This window comes from Rhodnius prolixus, unplaced genomic scaffold, assembly GCF_049639745.1.
Source record: "Rhodnius prolixus isolate KJV_2025 unplaced genomic scaffold, Rpr scaffold_7, whole genome shotgun sequence".
In the NCBI taxonomy this organism is placed as follows: Eukaryota; Metazoa; Arthropoda; class Insecta; order Hemiptera; family Reduviidae; genus Rhodnius; species Rhodnius prolixus.
The window spans coordinates 36,648,201-36,669,747 of record NW_027411582.1 but is presented as its reverse complement, the minus strand read 5'-3'; the positions used below and the strand labels follow the sequence as shown (position 1 = coordinate 36,669,747).

Sequence of the window (21,547 nt, the reverse complement as noted above, 5' to 3'; positions counted from 1 at the left end):
GTGAGCTAAAGTTTGCGGTTTCACATTGCAATTATCTCTGCAGGCCTTTTAAGTGAGTGAGTGTATGATAGTTTGTTAAGTGTTGTTCATGTTGTTAGGCTGGGATAACCCACCGGGACGTCAAAGATCCCTGTAGAAATGGCTAGTCCCTGAAGTGGCTGAAATTGGAAAATTCGGCAAGTACGCGCCGAACTTCCGTTCTACGAACGAGCACTTTAGGAGTTCTAAATGTAGTAACTGATTTTGATAAGAGAAAAGTGACGTAACAAAATCTTTGTTGAGCTTATTAAAAGGAAGTTAGCCATTAGCGGAAACTGCATGTTCAAACTTTTTTTTTTCAGCGTTTAAACTTAATAAAAGTCTCTCAAAAGAGAATTCAATTTCCTTTTTAAGCTGTTTTAAAACTGTATTCAATTAAAACTTCTTTTATTTTTTGCTACTTCATGAAAAACAAAAAAAAATCACAAATTAATTATATAATATATAAAATAAAGTTTAAAAGATGCGAGATAAGCAAAAACTAACTCCAGAGTATCTTGTAATAATTGTCTTTAATTAAGCGTTTACATTTCTGAGAGAACAACTTTGTAAGTTACAGCAACAATACGAGTACGACTAGCTAGTAGCTTACTCTGCAGGAGGAGGGTCTTAGTTATCAAGTTCTCCAGGATCTTGTTTCAGTTTAGTTTAAGCAAAAAAAAAAGAAAAAAAACTTAATTCATTAATTCCATCTCTTTTTGTAAGCATTTGTAAGTTTTGGGACTTTTTTTTTTTTTTGGAGGGGGGCTACAATATTTCGAGATCCATGTTGAGTGCGAATAAAATGATTCAAAGTGCGCCTCTGAACTAAAATTTTTGGGATACGTTGCGGTAAGTTTCAAAGGGTGTAACCGGAAAACAGCATTTAACCAGTTAAGCGCGTTTGACGTGTATACACGTCAAACCAAATCTCTATATTGTACAGTGCGTACGACGGGTATACTCGTTGTGAAAAATATAAAATTGCCATTAACTATAAAAACTCTATAAATTTTAATAAAATACAATAAGCAATATTATTTGGTGCGGATGTTTCCTTTATCTTACCCAATAGAACTGCCAAGTATTTTATACGATGGGGGTTGGTGGGAGTCAGCCGATAAGTGGTTGGTACATGTTTGGTCTCCACATTAGAGATTAGGGAATTACCTCACACAAATAGAAGCTCTCAAACCCTTGTGCAATGCCCAGATAGAGGTTCAGACCTCACAGTAAGAGCATGATTTCATTTTGCACAGAATTCAAAAAAGCTCTTTTCTTCCTTGTAAAAAAAGCTCTTGCGTCCCTAGTTATAACTAGAGGCAATGCATAACGTGAAGAAGCGGTGCAAGATTTTGTAATAAGCACAGAATGAGCTCTGGTAATCTCAAGCCCCCGAGAGAGAGATTGCAGAAAAAAGTCGCTTGCAGTGACTATTACGACTGTTGTAAACTTTTTGGTTGTTTTGCCCTGCATTCGACGTGGTGTACACGTCATTGTCTGATTTTAATTCCCGCACACTGTGAGAGGGGGGGGGGTTTCTTTAAAAAACTAAATTCCACCGCCTGATTGGTTAATACAAAAAAGATTTTCCGTTTTTCTTTTTCGATTTATGAAATATAACGATTTTCTTTTTAACACGTCAAAGTACGATATAGACTTAATAAAGGCATTTAGCTTTTTTTTAGGAGGGATAAAGAGGGGCATTTAAGTTAGAATTAAGTTTCCCTCAAAAGCGTCATTTACGTACAATGAAGGGCCTTATTCAGTACGAATAATCTGTATGAATTCAGGAAGTTAGTAAAAATTCCAAACTTCAAATAAAATGCTTATAATAGAAATACCATTTTTCCTCAAAACATGTACGTACTTCCGGTTAAAATAAAAAAATTTAAAATTGCCACACTTCCTTCTAAGTTACAGGAAATCGACAAAAAAAATTAAAAAATGCTGTTCCCTCCCCACTTATGTATAATTTAATTTTGATTCTATTACAAACTGAATGTATCGTAAAATAAATCTTGGCTTTTATATTTATTTTATTATAAGTATTTGATTGGTGCTTTTCAAAAAAAAAAAAAAGCTATGAAAATTGTTTAGAAAACTTTCAAATGAAAAAGCGTCAAACTGGAAAAGAAAAAAAAAGTTGCCATTTTCCCTAAGTAAAACCAACTTTAATGAAAACGTTTGCAAATCAGGGCTGTACTTCGTTTAAAGTAATCTTGTTATTTCACTTTCTACTTTAAAACTATGATGAACTTCCGCTGTTTCAAGTTTTCAAGTTCATTTCTATTCTAATCAATTCGACCTGGACGAATTTAAAGTTCTTACGATCAAAAAAAAAAGAAGCACTATTCAATCTTAAGTTTTTATACGCTAAAGCTATGTAAACTAAGTCCATAGCTTATTTCATTGTGTAAAATTGGCTTTAAATTTTAATAACAGTTTAATAAAGTTTATAGTTAAATCCACTAAAACCGGAAGATGTTACTATAGGTGAACAGAAACTTCCGGCTAGATAATAAAGTAACATTATTTGGAACTCGCATCAAAATGTATCAAAACTTTCGCCCATAAATTCGTTGTTTATCAAAAACTGACATCATTTATATGACGTCATATTCTCGCTGCTGCTTTCTAGAGAGAGAGGGAGATATTTGGAATATTCAACATCCGCTCCAACTATAGATATTATTTACAGAGTGAGAGACAGTGAGAGTGTGATAAGCCGGGCTACCTCTCTTTTCTATGACATTTTAAGCGTTCGTAATGATTGCTGAATATACGAGTAGGATTCTGAGAACACCAATATAATCGATATGCGTTGTCGATTAAAAAAAAAAGAAGAAGAAATTGTTATTGTATTTCTATAAAGAGAAGAGACAGTTTTCGATATCTCGTCTAATTTTCTAAACTAAATTTTTGCAAAGGGGAAATTCCCCTGGAAATTTTTTTTAAGTTGCGGGGGGGGGATTTTTACTCAAAAAATTTACTCAAAACAACAAACAAACCAAAAAATAGCTAGCGATAGTTCTTATGATTACTGTTCATTATTTTTGGTGACTGATTCATAGTTTCAATAGGATGGAAAAAATAACTGCCAGTTTCAGTCATGATATATTTTTATTATGTCGAGCTTTTCGACCTAGGGGACTAGGTCATCTTCAGGGCTAATTGTGACAATGTAATATTTTAAATCATTAAAGGAGGGTTGGTGTGTCTTCTGTCTTGTCTGTTCATGGACTGTTCATGAAGTTCCATGGTTGTCCAAGTTCTTAGTCCATTAACAGACAAGACAGAAGACACACCAACCCTCTAATGATGTAAAACTGTATATTGTAAATTAGCCCTGACAGTCCATGAACAGACAAGACAGAAGACACACCAACCCTCTAATGATGTAAAACAGTATATTGTAAATTAGACCTGAAGATGACCCTAGTCCCTAGGTCGAAAGCTCGGCACAATTAAACTATATCATGACTGAAACTAGCAATTATTTTTTTCATCCTATTGATAGTTCTTATTTTATCTGAAAATAGAGAGCTCACAAAAGATGGTTAACCGTCTTAAGAAGTTATTGGCTCACAATAAGGTGCTTTTCAGTGTGAACGTGTTTTTAGTATTTCAGGCAAGATTTTTTGGATTCAAGGTCGTACATCGTGATTTGGGCATGTAACAAGAGGCTGGGATATTTATTTAATATATATTTTTTTTAAATAAAATAATAAAGTTATTTAGTATTCAGATGGTATTCCCATTGTAGGCGAGAGTCTACGAACAGCTGGCGGCTGCAGCAATTAGGCTACAGATGTCACTCCATTCTACCCGCCTCCAACGCGCTCCTTTAATTCACACAACCGCCTCCACTAGATCATTAATAAACGTCCAGGGAGACCACTTTCAGCGCGTAATGTTCTTACACTAATACTCATAACAATAGCACAAAGACCTGAATACTCCTTAATGATCACAATGGCTTTGCAACTTAAGACCGTATAATATCCAGGAGCATTAATAAATGTACTTTAGGAGAAGGGGGTGTTGTATTAGGCTACCTTGGGTAACGATAATTAGTCTATACAGGTAGATCAGTCATAGGCTGTGGATGGAAACTTGTCTAAGACTAGCCTTCTAAGATGCCCGACAAGCAAGAAGCTGAAGGCTACGATAATAAAATTATCGAACAGATTAAATGTGCACGAGATAAAGTTAAATTTTTTAAAAAAAATTTATTTTGTAATCTACAATCTGTATACATTGTATACAATCAGTAAATATGGAGAGAGTGATGAACTGGTGCGGGAGGAGAGCAGGAGGAGAGAAACTACCCAGCGGTAGCACTCTCTATAGGAGAGAGGAGAATGTGAGGAGGAGAGAGGAGAATAATGATTTAGGTCCTCAGCTTACAAGGAAGTCGTGGTGCCACTGGCGATTCAGTCGGCGAGGAGTATTAGGGATGTCAGAGGAAGCGAGAGACAGTACAAGAGCTAGTCGAGAGAGTAGTATGGAATTTTTGATATTTCGTCTTAGCGAGTTGTTCTATGAAGGGAATGTTGAGGTCGTTGTGAAGAGTGAGGTTAGTCAAAGTAGAAAGGAGCGTCAGCTATCTGTCGGAGGAGTTTTGATTGAAATGTACTGCACTGTCCGTATGTTTTGTAGGTTTGGCTGAACCCCACAGCTCTAGTTTGAGAATAGTTTTGTATATTAAGCGTTTGAGTTCAATTGGGTAATTTGGGAGCGTCGTCCAAGAAGTCTTATAAAGCAGTTTCGCACGTTTTTTTGTCATTGCTTGTCCTTTTAAGTCTAGTGTGTGGGTTCCACCGTGAGTCTTTTGTCTATGTTGGTGCCCAAGGTAGCGCACCAGATCTGTGTACAAGGAAGAGGATTGCTGTTGAAGAGGACCAGCTGGACAGGAGCCCCGCCGGAGAGTAAACGTGGCATGCTGGTGGCATTTCTGTGAGTTCATTTTAATCCACCACTTCTTTGCCCAGGATTCTATTTTATGTAAGTGTGTCTGGTAACTTGTATGAAGCTGATGAAGGATGTGTACTTGTAGCTAGTATGGCTGTGTCGTCTGCATATGTACAGAATAGTGTAGAGGGTTGTACAGGTATGTCTGATGGTGTATACTGTGTAGAGAACGGGGCCAAGTATACAAGTTAAATTTAAATGTCAGCAACAAATATTCCTGTTTAGATGGAATATAACAGTAGTATTCAATAAAATTTAACGAGACAGAAACGAGAGCATAAATTTCACGAATCTAGCGAGAGAAAATGTAGTTTTAAACACGCCCTTATATTCGGCCCTATAAATACTTATTGGCCCCTAGTAGAGTCTCAAAGGGGTCGCCTTGGGTATAAGTCAATATTTAGGTCACAGTGGTGATGCGACAAAATTGAGCACACTAAGATTTATGGCTCATGGCATAAAGTTTTTGTAATTGAGAAAATAATTTGTCCCTTTTTAAATATTTATGGTTGGAATTCGTTGAAACTTAAAGATGAGCACTCAGTTACTTGGATTCAATTGGATTTTGTGAATATCGCTGGGGGGAATTAGGAAATTTCAAATTCTGGAACAGTGATTTACTTGAAAATCTCAGTATAATAGCAATCTATTGTATGCTCATTAACGTCACTTTGAGCGTAAATCCGTTCAATTACACAATAAAGGCACGTTAGAGGCAAAGGATGACCAATTCTCATCTCTAAAGACATGACCTTAATCGAATGGTTAATATAAAAGTTTTGTAAAAATTACATAAATCCAAGCATAGTCTACTTCCGGAAGACAAAAATTACGATAACTTAAGTTACTGTCCTGGTCTTATGGTGGTACTCAAACGTAAATATTTAAGTTTTAAGGTCCTGGTGATTTTTTTTTTGAGTTTTTGAGTAAGAGCATTCACTTAAGTAAAAACAAAAACTTGGTTAGTTCACTCGTTAATCCCAAGGATTTTAAACAAAAATCCTTATGTCTTTTTAAAAATAAAACATCTCTGGCGGCTACCTTGAAACCCATCCTCGAAATTAGTCTAAAGAATTAGACCAGCGATTGGTTTCTTTCAACTAAATAATTGATAATCGATTCTTCTAAAAGCGTCATTTCTTGTGTAAAGTGCTGTTTCACAGTCTAGTTACTGTTAACACAGAAACATGTTCTCTAAATTGAGTTAAAAAACCCCCCAAAAAAATTGTAAGTTAGGACTTCGAGAAAGTATTAGAGTCGGAGAAAGCATTTAAGAAGTTTTACGTCATTAATTTAGTGGATTAAGAGAAAATGAAGAAAAAATTTGCACCGGATGTACCTTTATCTCTTGCTTTTAAGGGAAAACGGGCCCCCCCCGCTCAGCTGTCCCATTTCTCCTAGAACATTTAGACAGATTTAATTAACTATTTGATTAGCTATATCAAAATGTTGGGAGGTAAAAATAGATTCGGTTTAATTTGTCAGCGATGAATGATTCCTGGGACGGACCAATAAAACTACGAGTTACTAATTAATTTTATCCTTGGCTTAAAATTAGACTTTAGACAATTAGACTTCCAGGCAAATCTGAGACTGTTATTATTATTTTTTTCTTTTTTGGAAATTTCCAGCATATTTCTGGAGCCATGGAAGCGTTCTTTTTTTTCTGCTTGAATTTCCTCTGTGGTAAGTTAAATTGTGCTTGGGTTTTCCACACGGTGAATAATCGATACCGAAAATTCGAAAATATGTATCGCAATACTTATAAATATTGTAATTACTAATTAAATCCAAGGGGGAAAAAACAATAAGACATTTATGTAATTAGCGTTTCCTAAGTGCTAATAAATAAATGAAAAGTTAAAATTAGAAAACTCAATCTGCTTAATTATTCATAGCTTTGAACTCCATTAATATTTAATGCTTCTAAAAGCGGTTAATACCATTAAATTAATCAAAATCTAAAACGGTTATTGTGTTCGCTACCTTTATACCAGAAAAAAGATACCGGAATTTCCTTTGTTTTTTTCTAAAATGACGATTCTGAGCACTTTGAATTATAAGTGTTCATTTTAAGGGTTCAAATCTAGAAAATGAATTTATTTGTTCAGTTTGCTGGAAATTTAAGGCGACGAATACTAGAGAAAAGGCAAGAGGAATCCATACTTCCGTTTGTGGCTACGTAAGTTCAATTAAAGAAAACAGTACTATGCGTGAATGGATTGATGAACATACAGACACTAAAAAATTAAAAAAATCTGCACCAATAACCAATACTTTTACTTTAGACCCCATTTTAACTGAGCGTATATAGGCTAGACCCGCAAAACTGAGATGTATTGCGGTACTAGTCTAGTTCTTTGATTTTATTTAATGGTTAATACGAGAAATTGATAGTAAAGTATGTTAGACAGTTAGATAGGCTAGACCCGCAATGCTAAGGTGTATTGTTGGTTTAGTGGGTTCGATTCCCCCGGTCTAGGTCTTGGATTTCATTTAATGGTTAATATGAGAAATTTACAGTAAAGTATGTTAGGCGGTTATAGGCTAGACCCGCAAAGCTAAGATGTATTGTTGGTTTAGTGGGTTCAATACCCCTGGTCTTGGCCTTGGATTTTATTTAATGGTTAATATGAGAAATTTACAGTAAAGTAGATTTGCTAGTCGCCTCCGTCCACGGCACCTAATTTGGTAGTTGGACGTAAAGCCCGCCTGAAAAAATAGGCAATTACTTTACTTTTTAAACGATTGTAGAAAATAACGTGAAAGTTAACAACAGATAAAATATTGGGACTTCGACATTTTCCGTCTAAACAACAACAACATTAACTGAGAAAATAAATTTTCTTCAAATAGAAAATTCATAAAATAAGAATTTCCTTGATAGAATTTCCAAAATCAGGTCAGTATGAAAATTATCCTCTTTAAAAGGCAAAAAAAAAACTAAACTGTTCTGTTTAAAGATAAACAAAAGCATAAATAAAAGAAAAGAAAACAAACTAAATAACCAAATGTAACATGCACCCACTTGCCATCTTGGAAAATTGCTTCTTTTCCGAGATTATCCCATGATAAAACACAATTGTTCTGAGTTTAGCCTACTTGGATTCCAGCCATATTATGTCGAGGAAATTTAATAAAAATCAAATTAAATTGGAGGATGGGGGATATAAAAAAATACAGACCAAGTTACAGTCGTTATAAAAAAAGGACCAAAAATTTTAAGCAACAGATTAAATTGTACCATTGATCTGTTTATCTCCAAGTCGAACTGAGGAAATAGATGGGCACCAATTTTTTGTTTACTTTAAACATCTAACGAGTTAGAGGAGGTAAATTAATTGCTGTTTACAATGTTAATCCTGTTTACGTAAAAAAGAGCTTTCCTGGAAACGCAATTTACGCTGTGATTAGATCTTGCAATCATCCCATTGGAATAATGGGCGATTTTGTTCACTACTACAGCTGGAGGATACGTTGATAGGCTTCCCGAGAGGTTTAGGTTAAATTCCTGTCGAGCCTACTTTGGCATACAGTGTGCTCATTAGGGTAGCAACACAAATCCTGTTTGTTTGATTAAAAAAAGGAATGGGAGATTCCTGCCTAAAGCTACTAAGGAAGGACTGAGTTTTAATCCTCCAAAAAAAAAGAAGACAGAACCATTTCCTGACCAAAACCTTTATAGGCTATCCGACAGATCATCCAGAAGAATTGCCCGGACTTATTGAAAATATTCCCTAGTGCGTATTAATTCTGTGAAGGTTTCTATACCTACATGTTTTGATGTCTTCAGTTAGTAAACGAACGCCTTTTTTTAGCAGGCCTCATCAAAAGTTTGAAGAATGAATGAATGGCCAGAAGAGACTGGGTCGAGAATAGAATCTCCGAGCATACACCAAAGTTATGGCGGGTTGAACAGAGCGTAGAAGAATTTTACCCAAAAAAGTTCAGATGGTTTTCCGAATATTGGAGCAGGACAAAACAGAATGTTGTAATTTACTCGATGAGAAAACTCGAAAATAGATTCAGAAAAGTGAGGTGCCGCGGTAGCCGACTAGACCCGCAAAGCTAAGATGTATTGTTGGTTTAGTGGGTTCGATTCCCTCGGTCTAGGTCTTGGATTTTATTTAATGGTTAATATGAGAAATTTATAGTAAAGTATGTTAGGCAGATATAGACTAGACCCGCATAGCTAAGATGTATTGTTGGTTTAGTGGGTTCAATTCCCCTGGTCTAGGCCTTGGATTTTATTTAATGTTTAATATGATAAATTTACAGTAAAGTATGTTAGGCAGATATAGGCTAGACCCGCATAGCTAAGATGTATTGTTGGTTTAGTGGGTTCGATTCCCCTGGTTTAGGTCTTGGATTTTATTTAATGGTAAATATGAGAAAACAGTAAAGTATGTTTGCTAGTCGCCTCCGTCCACGACATCTAATTTAAAATTAGACAATACTGATAAAAATAGGCAATTACTTTACTTTACTTTTTTTTTTCCAGAAAAGTAGCTCTTCGTTACTTTGAAGAAAGATCGACTTTGATGAAAACATTGTTAAGCAACATTTAGCACGAAAAGCATCCCCAAGAAATGCTGAGGGTTCCATATTGAGTTTTTTTACACATGAGAAGGAAGGAAATAACCACAACCATATCACGGATGGAATTACCTCAGTGGTTAGCGTATTTTAATGTGGAAATCCCAGCTGCAGCCCCTTAGTTTTTTTTCTCTTCCCAGGAGCTTCTTAGAGCTCACAGGACAGCGAATAAAGGAAGAACATTGTCCGAAGGCTGGTAGTGTTCAGTAAAAAGCCTTAATGTATTAAGAAATTCCCATAACATTGATGACTTCTCAATTTGATGCCCTCAATGTCTTGAGCCAAAAAAAAAACAATTGAAATTTTAGAGTATTCTTGTTTTGAAACCCAATTATGGAAATTTAAGAACAACAAAATGAAAAGCCTTTTTGATTAATAATAAGAGAAATTGAAATGAAATGAAAATTCCAGAGAAAGTTATTAACAAAAATAAAAGATATTATTTAAATAATTAGTCGACCGTACTAAGAAATTTCCACCTAGATTTTCTTTAATTACACAGAAAAGGAAATATTTACATTCAAGAATATCAACCTGGCACAACCAGTGATATGCAAATATCATTCATCAAGATTAAATCTCATTTTAATCAAGATATTGCATAAACTAGCAAGGGAATTGAGATTGCAGGCTCGCTGCACATCTAAAACATGCAATTAAAATAATGAAAACTATTTATTTACTTTTTCGGGGGCTACAATTGATGAGTTTTCCCAGAAAATGTGAAAAATTTTCTTGCAGTGAATCTTTACGGTCGTATCTATATAGTTTTGAAGAATGATTCATGAATTAGATTCCTGATCACTTAATTTAGAAAAAACAACGATTTAAAAACCGTAAGATGATTTTGAATCAGTTTGTGCCTGAAAACAGCTTTGTTGAAAAGTTTATTCAGCAATCGTGATCTCATAAATAGGACAATATTAAAACTAGTAAGAACAATTACGATAACAATAAATACAGCAAAATATTGTTTTCGTGTTTTAACAATTGAATTGTCGAACGACCATTTTGCCCACCCAATGAATCTCTTTTACATGACCCATTTCCGGTTCACGAACAATGGGAAATGATTACTAGCTGTATACGCAAACTATAATAGTTGATTGATTAATTTTGGCCAGTTCTATTACCATGCTCTAATTGTGCATTTTGTGTACCATAGTTGCTTCTCTAGTTTGATTTCCATTCCACATATGCACAAAATATTAATTTAATGACGTATGAAAATCGATCGATGGCAGCCAGACACAATTTACAACAATACGTTAACAAAAACATAAATTTTAACATAATTTGTCGGTTTTTGTGGTTTTTAAAACTAAAATCAGTGGTGAATAGTTTTGTGTGGTTTATACCATTTCAGGCTAGCCAAGAACCATGGTTTTCCTCTCTCGGTCCCAGTAGAGTTGAATTATTATCTATGAAATATTTAATTATTTATAGAGCAGATTTAGAGCATCTAAATGAACGGATATAGACAGATTTTGCACAAATCATGGACCATTATCATAGGATTTTGATGAGTTATCGCTTTAGTAATTCTTTAAAGAATTTCATGATTTAAAATAAATTTTGTTTTAAAAAAGTAAAGCCTATTTTTTCAGGCGGGGCTTAACGTCCAACTACCAATTAGGTGTCGTGGACGGAGGCGACTAGCAAACATACTGTACTGTAAATTTCTTTTATTAACCATTAAATAAAATCCAAGGCCTAGACCAAGGGGATCGGAACCCACTAAACCAACAATACATCTTAGATTTGCGGGTCTAGCCTGTAACTGCCTAACATACTTTACTATAAATTTCTCATATTAACCATTAAATAAAATGCAAGGCCTAGACCGGGGGAATCGAACCCACTAAACCAACAATACATCTTAGCCTATAACCACCTAACATACTTTACTATAAATTTCTCATATTAACCATTAAATAAAATGCAAGGCCTAGACCAGGGGAATTGAACCAACTAAACCAGCAATACATCTTAGCTTTGCGGGTCTAGCCTATAACCACCTAACATACTTTACTAAAATTTCTCATATTAACCATTAAATAAAATGCAAGACCTAGACCGGGGGAATCGAACCCACTAAACCAACAATACATCTTAGCCTATAACCACCTAACGTACTTTACTATAAATTTCTCATATTAACCATTAAATAAAATCTAAAGCCTAGACCAGGGGATCGGAACCCACTATACCAACAATACATCTCAGCTTTGCGGGTCTAGCCTATAACCGCCTAACATACTTTACTATAAATTTCTCATATTAAACATTAAATAAAATACAAGACCTAGACCAGGGGAATTGAACCCTTTAAACCAACAATACATCTTAGCGTTGCGGGTCTAGCCTATAACCGCTCGTCTACGGTGGCGCCTCAATTTTGTTTTAATTCAGTAGAAATGTAATTGATTAAATTTTAGCCCATTATATTTTACAGTAAAGAAAATAACATTTGTAACAATTACGATAGATAATATGATCTTTAAAGGAAAATCTTGGAGGCAATTTTCGAGAACATCCTCAAAAAACTGAAAAAAAAAAATCGATTCAGTGAACTAGAACTTCCGTTTCAAGGCTTATCAAAACAGATAACATCGATTCGAAATATCAAATTTTGGAACTTTCCGCAAACTCACACACAAAATGATCGATCAATTCGTAAAAAATAAATAAGTATTTCCGGTTCACAAAAAATCAAGAGGAAATAAAATAATAAAATAAAACTTTTTTACATTCGACATTCGTTTATCGCTTTCGATCTGTGATACAAGCCCATGGCCTCCTTTTAAACATAACCACGATAATAGTCAAGATTTTGCAGATACCTATCTGCAAGACTCTGTGAGATTCTGAGACACTAGAAGTATCTAAGAACAGGTAAAAAAAATCGAAGTCAGTAAAACTCTAAAGCCCCATTACCGTACTTATTATAATAGAACTATTCTTACTTTTGTAGCGAACATCTATTAAGGTTATAAAGACTGTTCTAGACAATGGTAGTTACAATTGCGAACGTGCTCTCCATTGAGTTGGTTTAGTCCGCCATCTTAAGACCTCTTTCAGAAAAAAAAAAAGAAAAGTAATTTTCTAGGAATTAACGGTTTGAAGTGAAATAGTTTTAAGATATCAGCACAGAAACTAAAGCCTATATTTATTGCCTAAATTTATGAGCAATTTCATTGTGGGTTATTTTTTGTTTTGAGTTCTTCTAAAATTACCTTTACCAAATTTTATTCATTAATATCTTTCTCTCATTCCAATTAAATTAAAAATGATTCCATCAACTAATTTTAGGCCATTAATTTTTTTAATTTTGATCACGATTAAACATCAATTTTGTTTTAAAAAAGTAATCGCCTAGTTTTGCAGGCGGGCTTTACCATCCAACTACCAAATTGGATGTAGTGGACGGAGGCGACTAGCAAACATACTTTACTATAAATTTCTCTTATTAAACATTAAATAGAATTCCAAGGCATATAGACCGGGGGAATTGAACCCACTAAACCAACAATACATCTTAGCATTGCGGGTCTAGCCTATAAACGCCTAACATATTTTACTATAAATTTCTCATATTAACCATTAAATAAAATCCAAAGCCTAGACCAGGGGAATCGAACCCACTAAACCAACAATACATCTTAGCATTGCGGGTCTAGCCTATAAACGCCTAACATATTTTACTATAAATTTCTCATATTAACCATTAAATAAAATCCAAAGCCTTGACTGGGGGAATCGAACCCACTAAACCAACAATACATCTTAGCTTTGCGGGTCTAGCCTATAAACGCCTAACATATTTTACTATAAATTTCTCATATTAACCATTAAATAAAATCCAAAGCCTAGACTGGGAGAATCGAACCCACTAAACCTACAATACATCTAAGCTTTGCGGGTCTAGCCTATAACCGCCTAACATACTTTACTATAAATTTCTCACAATTAATCATTAAATAAAATACAAGACCTAGACCAGAGAAATCGAACCCACTAAACCAACAATACATCTTAGCTTTGCGGGTCTAGCCTCTAACCGCTCGGCTACCGTGGCGCCTTAATTTTAATTTTATTGCAATGTAATTGATTAAATTTTTGCCCATTATATATTACAGTGAAGAAAATAATATTTGTAAGAATTATGAAAGGGAAATGTGCGTGGTGCATTCATGCGATATTTTCTAGTGTAAGTTTTTCATTTATAGCGGAAAATGTGTACCATTTTATAGTGTGGGTAAATTTCCTACGTTTAATTCCCAAGTGATAAGTCATTTAAATTTTTCTTTCTCAAGTTTTCCTCCAAAAAAAAAAAGAAAAAAGAAAAGCGGCAACTATATATAGCATGAAGAGAAGTGCTGAAGTCTATAGCGGATGTTCTGGCCAGAGAGGATGGAGAGGAAATTGGTTTGAGATGAGGGGGAAAAGCGGGAGTTGTTTATTAAAGGAGTAACATCAATACTGGAGGTAACATGCTATCAGTATGGAAAACACAATTTTCTCTCCCACACCCCCAGTCCAACGCACACACTCCACACACCACCACGTTCAAAGAGTTCAAACACGAAGATGGGTGTAGGTTAGGCTGTCAATAAATTTTTCCCAGTTACTTGGAATAACAGTTTTGTTTACATACAAGTATTTTTCTCGTTATTTTTTTAATTTTTAAACAAGAATAACTTTAACTAATAGAAGATACAGTTCTAATTGCCGGGGGTGGGGAGACACGGATGTTGGTGTCGTGGTTATGAAGCGTAGATTTGTAAGTGGGGGATTCCTAGTTCGAATCCTGAGTGAAGCTACTTTTTATTTTTATTTTGTTTTTAGAAAAAAAAAAAATGTTAATATTAAATTCTGTGCTTCCGCTCCTGATCCAAGACACCTAATCCGGAAGTTAGACTTTAAGGCCAAGAAAAAATTAATAATAATTTTAATAAGAAACCTCTAATTACAGGTATGCATTGTGGAGAAGAAAGACAATCGCCAGATGTACGCCATGAAGTATATGAACAAGTCCCAGTGCTGGGAACGAGACTCTCTAAAGAACGTACTTAGGGAGATAAGTATCCTTAAGAACTTAGAGCACCCTTTTCTGGTCAACCTTTGGTTCTCCTTTCAAGGTAAGAGACTACTCTACTTCTAGTGCTTCGTATGTTAGCTGGATAATTGGAAAGGTCTCTTTTTCTATAAATTTAAATAGATATAAAATTAATATATTTTAATATTAACAGGAATTAATTTTTTTTTATTGAAATTAATATTGATTAATCAAATTTAATACATATATATTTTTTATTTGATTTTGCCACAAGTAAATCAGCAGTTCTGAACGATCTTTAAAATTAATGAGGGGAGAAATTATCCAATGGTAGCACTCAGCATAAGAAATTTAATATCGTTGATTTTAAGCACCGTAATACGCATGATTACTGTCCGGATTTGGACTTATATCCAATAACAGAAGTGGATTTGGTACAGACTTCGTCTACAGTTGCTGATAGTGTAAGAAAAAATCTCTACATCAAACTTATTAAAACTACCTCTGGTGATGGATGAAAGTGAAAAACCCGTCAGGTAAACATGCGTACTACGGCCGGATAAAGCCACAGCACTGCCAACCTAACCATATTTTCAACATTTAATAATAGCTTCTACCGGATTACATTCACTGTAGCAAATCACGTGCTAATTATCAACTGTAATGGAGTAGAGAGCCTAAAGAATTCTGTCCTTGCGGGATATCTATTTCCGGTTCTACAAAAAGGAAGATGAAAAAGCACGCTACATAAAATTAACCAGTTAAGCGCGTTTGACGTAAGGTATACAGGTCAAACTAAATCTCTATTACGGTGCGTTCGACGTGGTATACTCGTTGTGAAAAAATATAAAATTGCCATTAACTACAAAAACTCGAAATTTTAATAAAATACAATAAGAATATTATTTGGTGGGATGTTTCCTTTATCTTATTACCAATAGAACTGCTAAGTATCTTATACGGAGGGAGATGGTGGGAGTCAGCCAAATGATAAGTGGTTGGTACATGTTTGGTCTCCACATTAGAGATTGGGGAATTAGGCACAAAAATAGAAGCTCAACCCTTGTGCAATGCCGTTTCTACCTTAGATAGTGGTTCAGTCTTCAGTACGAGCATGATTTCATTTTGCACAGAATTCAAAAAGCTCTTTTCTTCCTTGTAAAAGCTCTTGCGTCCTAGAGCAATGCGTAGTGAAGCGGTGGAAGATTTTGGAATGAGCACAGAATGAGCTCTCGTAATCTCAAGCCACTCAGAGAGATTGCAGAAAAAGTTGCTTGCAGTGACTATTACGACTATTGTAAACTTTTGGTCGTTTTTGCCCTGCGTTCGACGTGTGTACACACGTCCATTGTCTGATTTTAATTCTGCACACTGTGGGGAGGGTGGGGGTTTAAAACTAAATTCCACCGCTTAACTGGTTAACTTGAAAGTAACGGTCAAAGTGGTCAGATTTTGTGTCACACACACAGACACACACAAACTACGTAATCTCCCTCACTCTAGCCAGCCACAATTGAAGCCAAATTCTCCCCACCAAACTGATTCATTTGTCACCTCTGATGATGCTTGAAAGTTCGAAGCCATTTAAGAGAACACAAAGGAAAAAAAAAAAACGTGCTACGGCGGATAAATTAGCGATATTATCCCGTATCACTGCGGATCTAACCCCCATTTCAATCTCTCTAACTCTTTGTAAAAGTATTCTAAATTTTGAGCACATTTTTTCTAAAAACCGACGATAATTTTGGAGCAAAATCAAAGTTCAGAGAAAATTAACTCCTAAAAACTGGGTGAGTAATCAAAAGTCTGATTGTATATTATCAAATTGATAGCGATATTAATCGCGTAGTTAAACCAACAGTAAATAAGACATTAAGCGATGGTAGCGTAGAAACAGCATTGTTAGCTAAGCAGACAGGAAACTAGAGAGAGAGAGAGACCGGATGTGGTCGACTTCTCTTCTTGTGGAACTCGTACACACCAAACCTCATAACAAATTACTCGCAAAATTAACTGTAAGTGGTAAAAGGGAAACGTTATTGCCCTATCTGGTCCTAAAGTTTTCTTCCCATTCAGTTAACCCTTATTAAAGTCTGCCCTTATTAACTGTGATTTAAGTAGATTTAAGGGAACTATCAATTTCTTGACTTCTTTAACTTCAAAAAATTACTAATACTTCGCAGTTTTTCTCTTTTTTTAGTTTTACTGCGTAATTCAAGTTTCCTGAATGTATATTGTGCTGGTCTCAGTAAATATATTGTACAAATTTAAGGTTGACTTAAATATATTACGTGATAATCATAATATATGATGCTGTTGAATGGAGCATGATCTCACAGCTGCCCCCAGAAGATCCAATAGAAATTATTACCCCCTCTTTTAAACATCTTAGGCTTAACATACTGTCAGAAAGCTTTCCTGTATGGAAGCACTTCTGGTGGAATAATATTCTTTAAATTCAAAAAATTTTGGGTTATACTTCTTTTGCTATTTCCACTCTGAGGTGTTGGAAGCGTGCAATATACTGAAAAGATACTGATGAAGGAGTTGCTTAACATCATACTCTATTTAAGTACCCCGCTAAAGGGTAACATAAGACCTATTTGGGTACAGTTTAAAGAAAAATAAGGGAACCATTTTCAACTTTTCTGAGAGATAAGTGCAGCCCCAGGAACTTTGCCATATTTTGAAAGTCTGTAAGGATGATCTGTGGCAAATGACGGGAGTTTAGGGATGAATCCTTTTTCGTATCCGTACAACATTATATAGATCATGATTTTGTAAAAATATATTTTGAAATTTTTCACTAAATTGTTTATTTCTTCTTACCAATAACCGCTCCCATTTCCAAGACTACATTTGGGAAGTCACCCTAATCACTGAACCAATATCCAGTGCATCCTATTCGCACAGCTGTTAATCAGCCCTGATCTCCTCCTGGCCATTTTACCAATAATCTCCTAATTTACTCATTTCCCAGTCTCTATTTAAATGAGACATTCTTAGACCTTCCACATTCTGCTAATCTTTTCACTTAGCTGGACCATTTCTCATATTCTTCTATTTCTTCTAATACCATTCTCTGTGCTTCTCCACGATTCTTCTTAATTCCAAGACCCTCGCCTACCCTTATTTTCTGCTGAACATTCACTGAAATCCATTTCAGTCACCGCTAACTTTTTTTCCAGGCACCACAAACTCTATCTGAAACACTTCCATCCACGTTTTTTTCGGTCGTGTAAAGCGGAATACATAGTATTATTGTCGTATTTAAAGTACATATATTATGTATTGATAATGTGGTTATACAAATATTAAATAAGACGGATAAAATAGAAAAAAATGTGTATTATAGTTTGAAATGAAATTGTTTGTTAAATTAGATAAAATTCAATTTTTTGTTACTTTTTATAAGTAACACTTAAACATTTGCAACATTTACTGGGTCTGTAATGCGGATATGACGTATGATACAAAATTAACCCCTGTAATTGGTAATCACCGAATTATTGCCTACGTCACAATTGAACCTTCATTGAACACGATAGACTCGATGTAGTTATTGTGAAAAAAAGCTCTGAAGTACCCATTTTCTTGAAGCACGCTAAAAAAAAGTCCTGAAATTGAAGCTGGTGAAGGAATACGGGATAATACTTAACAGAAAATAAAAAGGAATACTTCAGGGCTAATCTACTTTGAATACTTCAGGCTCTTCTTTCATCAGCTAGAATTGAATTAATTTTAATTCCCATTGAAAAAGAAGGAAAAGGTCAAAATCCTAGTAATTTGGTTAACTAATTTTTCCTCTAATCACTTTTCGTTTAGAATTGTAATCGCTTTTCCTACTTGGAACCCAATTTTGCTAAACCCAAAAGTATGCTAATAATGCTGATAAAACTAAGACTTAAGCTTGACAATCCCACTCTGGGAAAACTAAGAGATCTTTTTTGAGCCCCAGGATCAACCTGGTGTAATGTAAACTTTCATTATTATGTAAAGCCTGGTTTACGAACTCAAGGTTGGGAAAAGGGGCTATAAAATATAGTATTATAGGCGCAAGGTACCTACCTGACCTATTTCAAAATTCCTTCAATGAATATAAATTAAGTTGATTTTCTCTCGTCGGCTTTTCTAGTTCTATTTATCTAGATCTACGTCTATTTATATAATTTCTCAGTGGTCATTATTGATCAAAGTCACCTGTACCAGGTGTGCAGAGATAATCTAGCCTAGAGAATATTTGTCTTAACCAATCCTATTCCCTGAATTTACTTGGATTATTGGACCTTCCCTCAGAACTATTAAACTCATTAATTTGGGATTCTTCTATTTGTAGTACTGGGCGGGCTTGCCGGTTTTTGGGGTTGACATCCGGCCTAGGTAATCCTTGGCTGCAGGCTCTCTTCTCTTTATTGAAACTTCTCTAAGAAACGGGGATGGGATTTCTTTACTTTTAAGAAGCCAGCCAGGTTATGGAAGTTAGTTAGGCGGTGGTAAGGTGAGTTGTAGCAAAGGAGCAGGTATCTGCCAGTCTTCTCTCTCTCTCTCTCTCTTCCCTGGGTTTCCCTTCTGGAGAAACTGGATGATTACCCAAGTGTTGAGAGGAGTTAATAAATGAGCCGTTTTTTTTTTTTTTTTTTTTTTTTTTGAAAGTGGCCTAATTCCATTTGTCAATTATTTCCGGTTACCAGTGGTTACATGTAGAACTTCAAGTCTTTATTTATCAATAAAGCATTTAAGGTTACTTATATTCCGAGGAGATACGGTAATTCTGGGCACATAAGTTTTCAGAGTTAGTTCAATAAGACTTATTGGATATTATCCTCTTATAGAATCCTCTGAAGCAATTATTGATTGAATCATTAACCATTGAAAAAATGCAGTTGAAAATTTTAACAAAAATCATCGAGAACGAATTTTATTAGACATTAAAGTAAAAATTTCATTGTTATAAGAAACGTTTTGAGGCTCTGGTTTAAGCAGGTTTGTAGGAAATTTAATGCTCTTTCGTTTGGAATAAGCAGATTTGTTGTAGGATAAAGGAGAGAAAAGTTACGGCCGTTTTTATGGTGGAAAACGCGAGTATGGTCGGAAAAGTTAAAAATGTTAATGGACACTATTGAGAATCAGGCCAAAGTGAAGAGAATATTTTTTGTTGCATTTGAGCTGCTGAATCACCACCCGAAGTCTCGACCACTCCTCCGTGTATAATCCCTGTATAATCGATAGGGTGTATACGATCTATAGTGTATATACGATCTATAGCAAGGGTCCCCAAACTACTGCCCGCGGGCCACATGTGGCCCCCTGAGGCCACTTATCCGGCCCTCGCCGCACTTCCAGAAGGGGCATCTCTTTCATTGGTGGTCAGTGAGATGGGAGCACTATATGTGGCGGTGCCGCAAAGCGCTGCGACGCTCATGTACAGTACTACTTCCGATGACGCGGGACGCACGCGTCACGGCTCCGAAAAATAACAGCAGAAGTAGGAAGAAAGGCAAAGCACTATAACTAAACCGGACATTGACCATCTCATTAGCCAAAAAGCAGGTCCATAATACCCACAGAAATACTGGGCAGTTTGGTGATTTAAATTTACTTGTTCTTTATTTGAAATGTTCTATTTGTTCCCGTTTTGTTTTTTTTACTTTAAAATAGTTTTTTTTTTATATATATATTCTGGCCCTCCAACGGTCTGAGGGACAGTGAACCTGGCCGCCTGGGTAAAAAGTTTGGGGTCCCCTGATCTATAAGGTGCCTATCCAGATTTTTATATGCCTGTTAAAGAGGCAATATGTGCCCTTGAACTAGAATCGGTTACCTCCCTCACACCTAAGATGTTCTTTGAGTTAAATTTAATGACTTTAAATTTAAATTAACAATACAGAAATAATTATGGTTATGATAACTAAGTTAGTATACGTCAAACTAATTTACAAAGTTCCGTTATTATGTACGTGGAAGGTAGAGAAGTTTGCTACTTACTAAGTAGGGACAAGACACCTTCTAATTTGAGACGATATTACTTAGGGCCACAGAAGGATTTAGGACCTGGTTATATAGCTGTCAATACCTTGCTGTCATAGCAAGCTACCTCTTAATTAGTCTGACTGTTAATGACATCACTTAATTCACTCAATTAGCGACTCCTTGTTGGCATTCTACCATTTGCTAAGTACGTTTGGTTGTTCACACTATATATATAGAGACACCCCCCAGATGTGTTGCCTTAATACGTCTATAGAATAACAACTCATTGTTTATGTTATCACGTTAAACAACAATATTCACGCTTGTACTTCATGTAGCCATGGACAAGTGGCTAAATAGATGTGGACATTATAATTGGTGGAAAAGTGGTTTCTATTAAATAGGCTACATTAATTGGTGCAATTTTTACCACTTTTAAGGATTCAATGAATTTCCGGTGAAAGCACAAAGTCAACATCGTAATTATTTCCTCCAGTAAGAGATACTAAATTGTAGTGGGGTTCGCTCCAGATTTTTACGCGTAAAATTTAATTTTCGATCACAGGGTGATTCATTTAAAACGCACCAATCGCTAATAACTTTCTAGGAAAGCGGAATTTCGAAAAAACCCACGAAGTAAACTAGATGTTTTTTTTGGTCTAGTTTTCAAATTTTCCATCCCCGAAGCTGTAACTTTATTTTTGGCGGAGTTACGGCTAAAAAACCTGATTGGGGTTTCATAAGGACCACTGGTTTTGACCATGATTATTAAAACTACATAAAAAAAACTGTAAAAAATGACGTTGACCCAGTTTCGATATCCCTAATATTAGTTGAGATATTTACGATCAAAGTTACAATTTTATCTATTCGTGAACGGTTTTCAATATTAATTTTCCACCAGAAATACACGTTTTGGGGAGGTCCTCT

General features: G+C 35.2%; 1 protein-coding gene across 2 annotated transcripts in view; it reads left to right on the top strand.

Annotated features, from left to right (window-relative positions):
- Positions 1-21,547, top strand: part of LOC141447567 (serine/threonine-protein kinase 32A) — a 387,735-nt gene that overhangs the window by 56,145 nt on the left and 310,043 nt on the right. For both annotated transcript variants that reach the window (XR_012454455.1, XM_074115236.1), the window contains exon 4: positions 14,564-14,729. Coding sequence is in view for 1 of the 2 variants with exons in the window: in XM_074115236.1 (XP_073971337.1) it covers positions 14,564-14,729 (166 nt within the window). In the remaining variant the exon portion in view is untranslated. The remainder of the gene's footprint in view (positions 1-14,563; positions 14,730-21,547) is intronic.